At 38.4% G+C, this 9,823-nt stretch overlaps 1 protein-coding gene across 13 annotated transcripts; it reads left to right on the top strand.

Moving 5' to 3' along the window:
- The first annotated feature begins 263 nt into the window (after positions 1-263).
- On the top strand, positions 264-9,526 carry LOC112461476 (bestrophin-4-like). 13 transcript variants are annotated; one of them, XM_025026726.1, is made up of 11 exons: positions 264-421; positions 2,070-2,119; positions 3,371-3,664; positions 4,498-4,818; positions 5,455-5,788; positions 6,187-6,408; positions 6,486-6,784; positions 6,899-6,931; positions 7,153-7,379; positions 7,457-7,721; positions 8,239-9,526. In XM_025026726.1, the coding sequence occupies exons 3-11, from the start codon at positions 3,594-3,596 to the stop codon at positions 8,567-8,569; spliced, it is 2,103 nt and encodes a 700-aa protein (XP_024882494.1). In that variant the 5' UTR covers positions 264-421; positions 2,070-2,119; positions 3,371-3,593; the 3' UTR covers positions 8,570-9,526. The 13 variants fall into 13 exon arrangements, with proteins under 13 accessions (XP_024882494.1, XP_024882488.1, XP_024882492.1 ...); XM_025026720.1 differs by having other exon boundaries at positions 3,294-3,664; XM_025026724.1 differs by having other exon boundaries at positions 264-665.
- The last annotated feature ends 297 nt before the right edge of the window (positions 9,527-9,823 follow it).

Here is a 9,823-nt window from a genome sequence, read left to right as displayed (position 1 = left end):
AAGAGAAGAGGAATGCTTCGAAGCATTTGTAGCGTCAAGTGGACCGCAGCCAAAGCCGAGTGTTCGCGAGCGACTGGTATGCACCGCAGCGAACGTTTTGCAAAGGTAATGAGCAATACCGCAGCTCGTGCAGCTCAGCTGTGAGCACCACTGACTCATGCGGAAACACGGGCCGACGGAGGGGATGGATCCGAGACCCGAGGTGGAGAGTGTAGGGGATGGCGTGCTGCGGCGGCTGTTGCCGTTGCCTCAAGTCAGTACAGTATTATACTGGCTGGTGTGCTGGATGGTAATCGTTCGCGAAACGACGCGACCGTGGAAGTTCCTCTCGCGAACGTGCATATCCGTTAATTATCCCGAGATCTCGCGCGTGCAGTTCCGTGAACCGACTTCCGGCATTGAGAGCGGAAATCGATCGAAGGTGGCAAGTGGAGTTCTAACGCTCAGCTGGACCCACGCTAGAACCTTGCTCTCTCTCTCTTTCTCTTTGTTTGCCGAAATCCTTCTATCGGCGTGGACGAGCTGCGAGTCCTTGTTTCGCCGACGTTTACATCAGTGTTTCATCGGTACACTCACGATTACGTTTTCGCAATCGATTTGCAATCGATTTACCGTAATTTTCTCTGAAAATTTGCTCTGAAAATGTGACGCGACAGCTGAATCCGGTGAGTTGCAGCCACGCGGTGTGCGAATGAATTTTATGATCGCGTCTATATGCGATAGGTGTGTGTAATCGTTACACGCGAGGTCCAAGGTCGAAAAAATGCTCGACATTTGCAACTGTTACAGCGTACACGTGCGACGGCACGTTTCGATTTTCGCTGTAAGATAATTTTCCGTTGGAATATAATTTTATTTATTTTATTCCGCAATCGCAATAAAGCGTCTCGGTGTTCAGGTTGCGGTATTAAAAACAATTATTAGTGAGAAATCACTTTGGCATTCAACAACTCGACGTTTAAAAAGCACACGATAAGATACCTCGCTTCGCGAAACTCGGAAACTCTGCACTCTGCAATTATCTCGAGGGCAATTTTGCTCCGTTTCATGTAAATAACGTTACCACTCCTTTTTTTCCCCTACTTATTTCGCGATTCGCTAGGCTCTTTTATGATGCGCGTTCGCGTTTTTTAGCCGGCGGAGCTGTATCACGCCGGGAGGTAAAGTTTGACTGACTAATTAGTAATCAGGCGCGCGATTACGTGGTGCTCTCGATTTCGTCACAGTACTATGACGACAATGACGTCAACTGGAAACTCGTGGTATCTCCGAGAATCGACCGAGACTGACGGTCGCCGACACGCGATGCCGTGCCGGTTGCACGTTGCAGGCTCGGCATGGCGTAAAGCGGGGAGCACAGACTTTTGCATAACGCATAATGCGTAAGCATAAGAAAATTGATTGGTCCATATACAATGTGCATAAAGAAATAGTCCACGCAATTTTCTTATGCTTACGCATTATGCGTTATGTAAAAGTCTGTGTTCCCCGCTCACTTGTAACGTGTTCACGTGATAACGTAACGATATGCGCGCAAGGACGAACAGTACGAACACTGTAAGACTCGAAAAAATGCGGAAATTCCCCGAGGAACATAGATGGATTGAAAAGAACCGAACTGCTTGGCTGGCAAAATAATAAAAGATTGAATTTAAGATTTCTGCATTTCTCTTCCTGTCCCTAGTGATTAATCTGCCTCTGCGTAGTTCTGCATATCTACTGAATCATTTATTGATCGCGAAGTAACAGTGCTGTAAGAAAGAAAGAATGAGAAAGAAAGAGAGAGAGAGAGAGAGAGAGAGATGCAGTTAAATTTCAAATAGAAACTCATTTTTTAATGCATTTTCATTTTTTCTAAAAAAAATGAGTAATTTTTTAAAGTTTTAGTCGTCTTTCATTATCTAACTATTCTAACTCTTTACTTAATAACTCAAAGAATAAAATTAATTTTCTATGAAAATAGAGATTAAAAAATATCTATTAGTCAATCGATCTCGAAAAAAACAAACATTCAATTTTCCAAGTATCTCTCTCTTCCTATTCTCTTTTAATTCATCTATTTCTTACAGATAGGGAACTCTCAAGCAATTCGCGGAAACGGAATCTTTACGTTTGATAGGTATTGCACGAGGAAACATTTATCTTCTTTAATGAAGGAGAATTAGAGCAACTCAACACTTGCAGATAAATCCGTTCGATAAATGCAATTTACAGCCTTTCGTTCGGACGATCTTTAATATTACATGAATCATCCGTTTCGCAAGGAATTTCAAACAATTTTCTGTATTAGAGCTTGACATATTTATCCTTGAGGAGACCTCAAGGCTCAAAGATATTATCGTGAAAACAACAAATTGCAACGAAGAGATATTTAATTCCTGCAGAAAAACAGGAAATCTGATAATTAAAGAATCAATTTGATCGAATATCGCGAGATATTAGAAGAATCTTAAAAAATACAATCCTACACAGAGAGAATTTTCAGTTAAACTCACTACACAGATGTGGGACAACTTGCTAACCAATCAAATATTATCGGTAACAATAGGAACTTTTGAAATATACAAAAGATATTTTACAAACAACGTAGTAAAAATTACCAAGCACGTTGGTCATTTTTGAAAAATTAGTGAAATTTTACTATATATTTTAGTAAAATTAATCAGCCATATTTCATATTTTATTGTAATAGATATAGTAATAATTTTTATTATGGTAGATATTAATCAGAACAGCTAGCATAAAATTCTTCGTAATACAAGTTATCCCACAATAATTTTTAAGGTAAAATCTAAGAGAAAGTTCTCTCAGTGTATAATTCTACGTAAACAAATGTCTGTGTTTCGAAAGAAACATTGACCGATATATCATATCAACGAGGTAACGGGAAAACTGATAGAGTCCAGAACCTTTGAGTTGTGTATCTGAGATGATAAATTTCCTCGTGAGCGAGTTAAATTTTTAACTCTAAAGAATTCTATTATCGAAGGAAACTTTCGCATTGTAAAGTTACGAATCTGTCAAGGCCTGATAACTTGTACGATAAAAGACATCGATAACAGCACGTAGTAAATTAAAACCTGACGAGGGAGTATATACACGTGAGACTACGCCAAGTTCATTTCGTATTACCGCACAAGGTGAACATACCTCTGGCGCATTTCCCCGCGAAACGATATATACAAAAATAGAATTTTATGAACAATAGCCTCATTGAGCGGCAATGATTCTTGCAAAACGCGAAAAGTTCGTGTATTGGAGCTAACGAGTTTGTCCCGCCTCTGCTGATATAGCTTACATAATCGCGTCAGAGGCGGCACACGATCGTGCAAACGATGACCTTGGTGATCTCTTACCGGTGGACCGTCAGCTTGGCCACTTCGAGGAAGCGGAGCCGGAGATGATGCCGAAGAGGAGCTGACACTGGTTGTGTGTCGCGCCCGGTTTGTCATTTCGACGATAGGACGAGAGACCTCTTGGCGCTTTTGGGAGAGATGCCACGAGCTTTCGACCGACGTAAGTGCGAGGCACTTGGAGCTGAATAAGAAAAAGAGAGTGACCACGTGGGACGCGATTCACGTGCCGGATGAGACATGACTGTCAGCTATACTGCCGAGGTAGCCACTTGCAGGGGCCTCGGTTGCTTCCTCAAATTGCTAATCAGGTGAGATTTTATCTATATAATTGTCAACTAAAACGTATAATTTGTTAAAAATTTCAAGCTATTTTTTTGGCGTGGATTTTTTCATTTGCCTAATCTTTTTTATTTTATTTTTATTATTTCTATTTTTCCTATAACGTTCATATTTTAATAGTTTCCGAAATTCCATTTTTATTTCTCGATGTAACGTCATTACTATTAGTCACCGTTAATTTTACGGACTTACTTTTCTACATCTGTTTCCTTTTTTACCTACTTTTTTTGTTTTTCACAATTGAAATAGAAATAAAGTTACATAAATAACAATAAATGATTTCGCATTTTAATAATCATTTTGCGGCCAATAAAATAAACGTGGGTGTAGGTTTGTAAATGTCAATGATATTCGTAAGTTAGTCGCGTCCCTGACGATAGTACCGCGAATTACGTTGGAATACTTCCAATTGCAAATAACGGGTGACGTACATTTATTTCCAACCTGTTTGCATAAAAACACGACGCACTCCTCATCATCGAGAGTTGACGCACCTCAAACATAGTGCCACTGCTGGTTAGTGAGGAAGGAACTAACAATAGTTCCTCACTAAGCGCAGATACGGGGCAGGATTATTGACTTTCGGTTCGATAACAGCACGCGAGTAATGTGTTATCGCGTTTTATCGCTTTTGATTTTAATACTTTCATCAGCGCGATTTTAAAGTGCACTATCATCGGGATTTTTGTCCACTCGGCAAAAACGGATGACGAGATCGCTCATTACGAGACAATCATCGCTCTTGACAGATGTTTGTACGCGCGTCTGCTTCTCATTTAACGAGCCGCGCGATTTGTTTCAGATGGCGGGCGAGCATTTACAAACTCGTCTGGATCGATCTGACGCTCTTCCTCTTCATCTACTACTGCCTGTCCGGCATCTACCGATTTCTGTTGAACGAAGACCAGAAGAAGGTATTCGAGTCTGTGGTGGCGTACTGCAACGAGTACAGCGATCTGATACCGGTGTCATTTGTCCTGGGTTTCTATGTCACTATCGTCATGAATAGGTGGTGGAATCAATACATGGGAATACCGTGGCCCGATTCCATCGCGGTCTTCGTATCGGCCACTATACACGGCAACGACGAGCGTGGTCGTCTAATGCGTCGAACGATACTTAGGTATCTCGTACACTGTAAAGTTATAGTGTATATAAGCTGCAACGATATACGCAGGGCACGCGATTTAAGTTGGAAAGAAAGACATGTGATATGTGCAATGTGAACTCTTGTTCTTTTTTTTAAGAGGAAAAGATCGATTAATCAGTGTTCCCAAGCATATATGTATCTGTATGTTCCTTATTATTAGAGGTAAATAATCGTACAGTTTTTGTCAAAATTAATTAGAGTTAATTTTTTTTCCAATCGGCAGGGTAAATTATAATAATTATATAATTAAATATTATGTCCGTTATTATTAGTTTTTAAGGTACAATAACGTTTAGAAAAAGTCGTGTTAGAAATTTTCATAGAAATAATAAATTTTAAATCCTGTTTTCCCTCAATGTTTCTAGTAATGGAAATACGATTCTTTACTTTTAAGGTACAGATATATTTTTTGTTGTATAAATATTAAATTAATTACAAATATTCTTTAAATATATTTAATTTTATATGTCACAGAAACAAATTTTAAGTTATTCCGCACAAATTTTATGTATTATGTAGCGAGTTTTACTTTATATGTATGCGAAATGTGTATTGTACGTGAAATTTTGGTTCTTCTAATAAATAAATTATAAATTCCGTTTTTTTCAGATACGTGTGCGTCTGTTTGACTATGGTCCTAACGAACGTTGCGCCGCGCGTAAAGAAGAGATTTCCCACGATGGAGCACTTCGTGGAAAGCGGCTTGTTGCTGGAGAATGAGTTAGCGATATTTCACAGTCTAAACGCGAAATTCCCGAAGCCGAGTAAGCATTGGTTGCCGATAGTTTGGGCTTCGAGCATCGTGACCCGCGCCCGGAAGGAAGGTCGAATACGTGACGACTTCGCGGTGAAAACTCTCATCGACGAACTCAACAAGTTCCGCGGGATGTGCGGCAGTATATCGCATTACGACACGATCAGCATCCCGTTAGTGTACACTCAGGTAGATATGGAGGCTACTTAAATTAATAACTGCGAAACGAATGCTATAAGCATAAACCTCGAGAAGTCGAGAATAAAATTTAAGTGTAATAAGCATATATTTAATCCTTTGCAGTCCAAATCATTTCTCGCACATAAGCGGGGACTAAGTGTCTCTTTAATTTCATCCAATTGACGAAAATGAAAGAATTTTTATTATTTAGAAGAACTTATGAATAAGATTTCAAAAATGCAATTTATTTAATCCCATACTGATTTGAGTACTTGGAGTTCTACATTACAAGTACTCAAACTACAAGGAGGTATTAAGTCGAGTCCAGCTCGACGCAGGACTGCAAAGGGTTAATAAATGCCGCAAAGTTTGCCGCATATGAATTTCAAATTTTATTTTTACTACAGGTCGTAACATTAGCCGTGTATACGTATTTCTTGACCACCGTAATGGGTCGTCAGTGGATTCAAAAGTCGAACTCGACCATCGATCTGTACTTTCCAGTATTCGCGACATTGCAATTCTTCTTCTATATGGGTTGGCTGAAAGTAGCCGAAACGTTAATCAATCCGTTCGGCGAAGACGACGACGATTTCGAAGTAAACTGGATAATCGATCGCAATTTGCAAGTAAGAACTACTTTCTCGCTGTTTGTTTTCTCTTACAATTCAGGTATAATAATGCTGTGTATTTGTTTGCTTTCAAGGTAAGCTACCTAATCGTCGACGAGATGCATCACGAACATCCTGAACTTATACGCGATCAATATTGGGATGAAATATTCCCCACGGAACTTCCGTACACTAACGCGTCGCAACTCTACCGCGAGCAACCCCCCGAACCCTCAACAGCCAACATACAATTGTCCGCCGCGCAACAAGAACTGCAACCGTCATCGGTCAAAATCGACGACATGATGCCGGATGCCGATCATAAATTCCGCTCCGACATCTTCGACGACGCCGCATCGGGAATACATTTCACCGCGAGTGGAAAGCTGTCCCGGTAAGCGCAGATTATTCAGTTTCTTGAATATTTTTTATTTAAATTCAATATGAAGTCAATTTATTCACATCATTATTATTATTAATATCATAATTATTTTTAACGCAAATTCAGAAGCGATACAGACAGCACCGAGAGACTAATAAGGTAGCTATTCATATCTCGCGACCAAAATTTTGTAGAATTCTAAGTATAATAATTATTTTCATCTTAATAACAAAGACATTGTAATCATAATATTAACAATATTAGATAATAAAATCGGATTTTCAAAAAATAATATAATGTATGTAATATATAATATTATAATATTGATGTGAGCGACAGCTTATCTTCACGATTCTAAGTTCTATTAATTTTCTAATTAGGAGCGCCAGCAGAGTGAGTAATCGAGATCGCAATCTCAGTGGCGGTTCTACTCCCAGCAATTTGGGGGAGTCGCTCTCGAGGGTGAGCAGCGTTGCCAATGTACTTAAGCGACTGTTTAGCAAGGATGATAGGCCTGACGGAGGTGCCACGAGTGCCACAAAAGCCACGGGAAAGATGCCGAGCGTGGGTTCAACAGCTTCGTTGCAGACGCGACCACCTGTACCCGGTACGTTGCTTAACGTTAAGTGTCGCGTTAAAACAATTTGATTGAGAACAAAATGGAATACAATGGTAATGTCATAGTTGCAGGTGGCTCCATGAGAATAGGCGTCATCGAGGAAGTGGACGAGCAGCTGACACTGACATCGTTAAGACAATCGAACGAAACCCGGCCTCACGTACAAAGTATATTTGCGCAAGGCCCGCCACCGCCGAGTAATCCCGTCGACGTTCCTGGTGTCGCACAATCTTACAAGCGTGACTTCTCCAAGAGTGCACCCGCACGCGGAGGAGCTTTAACTGTAGCTGGCAGTACGGAATCCGCTCGCGAAAGGCGGAACATTTTAAGGTAATTTAACGACAAGTCCAAAATCAACAACTTTCGAACAAGATTGAACGATTTCCAATAATTGTTGTAAACTTATATCGGAAAATTTGCGACTGTGTACACGACACAAGTATGGTTTGCCTGAAAATTCATCAATTTCATAACCCTAAATTTTATTAGAATGAAATTCCACTAGCAATATATTTCCATAAAGTCAAATTTGAATAGTGACTTGAAAATTAAATTTTATTTTAACACTAGAACTATCAAGGGGATCAAAATGACCCGTTTAACAATTTTTAATAATTTTTTTTTTAATATCTTAAATTCTGAAATTTTCCCTGACTTTTATTGAAATTACATATAAATAATTAATTGTATTAATTTGCTTTCTCTTTTTTTCTTTTTTTTTCTAAGATTTCTTCGGTAGAAATAAATATAGATTAATCTTCGGCAGTTCCAGTGTTAACTAGTGTTAATTATAATTAGGGTATCTTAGGAATAATCTTGATTTTCATGAAATTTACTTTAATCTCAGGAAACAGGACTCCATGCAATCGATGAGATCGAGCGTCACTTATGACTTACCACCGCCGAGTTACACCGGAAGCGGGATAAACGACGATTTGCCCAGTACCACGAGCTCCTCGTGCTCCAGCGACAATAACGATAGCGAATTTACGAAATTGAAAGTCGAGAGGAAGGAGCAGAGACGTAACCGTAGACTCGCTCGAAGCGCTAATATTCTGAACGAAAGTGAATCCCCCCCAAAAAGTCCTCCCGAGTCGGAAACTCTCCTGTTGACGGAATTAGCAGACGCGTCGCGACTAAGTATGGAAACTAGACGCGACAAAGGCGATCAAACTTAGAAAGAATACGTTGATCCTACATCGACGTTAGTTTACCTGATTAAGCCTTAATAACAAGATATTCGATCGAAGTATAAGAAAATAGTGTGACAATACATTATTATGATAAATTTGTTACATGTCTTCGATGTGCTTACGAAACAATATCTTGTGAAACAATTATAAAGTTACACATATATACAGATTTTATATTGCGAATAATATTATTCGTTTTAAATCAATTGCGAGATTTTGCGATTAGAAATGTTTTAGCATTCTGATATTCGCTTTAACAACGAAGAGTTTATAAAGAGTTGATAAGAATATTTTTTACATGTGTATATGTATATATATATAACGCAGCAGTACTGTCGTGCGAAAGTTCTTCGCGAAAGCCAGCTGAAAAAATTTTGGCGTTTCAATTTGTAGAAAATAAAAAATTTTCTTTTAGATAATAGTTTGAATACAAGAACATGTAATTGATCTTGACTACAATAACTACGCACAAGATATTTTCATAATCTTTCGAGAGACTTAAAGATAAGGCAAAAGCTATATTAAAAAAACTTTTTGATGCTGCGATTGCTGCAAAGGTGCTATAATTGCTACAAGCCTTAATGCTGAATCAAAGATATTCGATTAAACTATCTTAAACTATATTACATATCACAGCAATTTTGAAATAGGAATACTTCGTTTTTGGAAATTGAATGAAGAACTTCAAATTTATTTAAACAAAAAGATTCTTTAAACGTAATACGTACCTTAAGAGATTTTGTATTTTATTATTTTTTCTACGTAGCTTCAACTTTTGTGTTTTATCTCAACATTGCACACGGTGTCTTACTGTACGCTTAAACGACTTGATTGCTGCTGGTCATTTTCGATTAACATTCCACGATGTACACGATTTGTTACGGTGCTACGTGAACCGTTTGTTTTGCAGTATTATTGAAATAAAGTATTTTTAATAAGATACGATTTGTTTCTATTTTAGCAGAATATTAGGCGCCGATTCCTTGTATTTTATGATACGTCAATCCTTTTTAGTCCAAATCCTGATGAGTACCACGCTAAATATTCCATATATGTATACAATATTTATAAATACACAGATTTTCTAATAAAAACGCAAAAAAAAAAACAATAAATAACACGAAAGATAAGAGCTATTTGATTATCGTGTAAAACGCAAGTAAAATGTTGAAGGACCATTTCCAGTGCTCACTAAAACATCTCGAAAATTTAATCCGATTGATTTATAAGAAATATACT

Source organism: Temnothorax curvispinosus, unplaced genomic scaffold (assembly GCF_003070985.1).
Source record: "Temnothorax curvispinosus isolate PA1 unplaced genomic scaffold, ASM307098v1 QBEX01011445.1, whole genome shotgun sequence".
NCBI lineage: Eukaryota > Metazoa > Arthropoda > Insecta > Hymenoptera > Formicidae > Temnothorax > Temnothorax curvispinosus.
Note: the sequence above shows the minus strand (reverse complement) of the source record. Positions and strands in the feature narration are given on the sequence as shown.

Bases quoted from the DNA above. Each gene is read 5' to 3' on its own strand.
- LOC112461476 (XM_025026727.1), top strand. From the start codon at position 3,594: ATGACTGTCAGCTATACTGCCGAGGTAGCCACTTGCAGGGGCCTCGGT. The intron at 6,409-6,485 runs GTAAGAACTACT...TTTGCTTTCAAG, and splicing joins TAATCGATCGCAATTTGCAA to GTAAGCTACCTAATCGTCGA. The intron at 6,932-7,152 runs GTAGCTATTCAT...TTTTCTAATTAG, and splicing joins AGCACCGAGAGACTAATAAG to GAGCGCCAGCAGAGTGAGTA.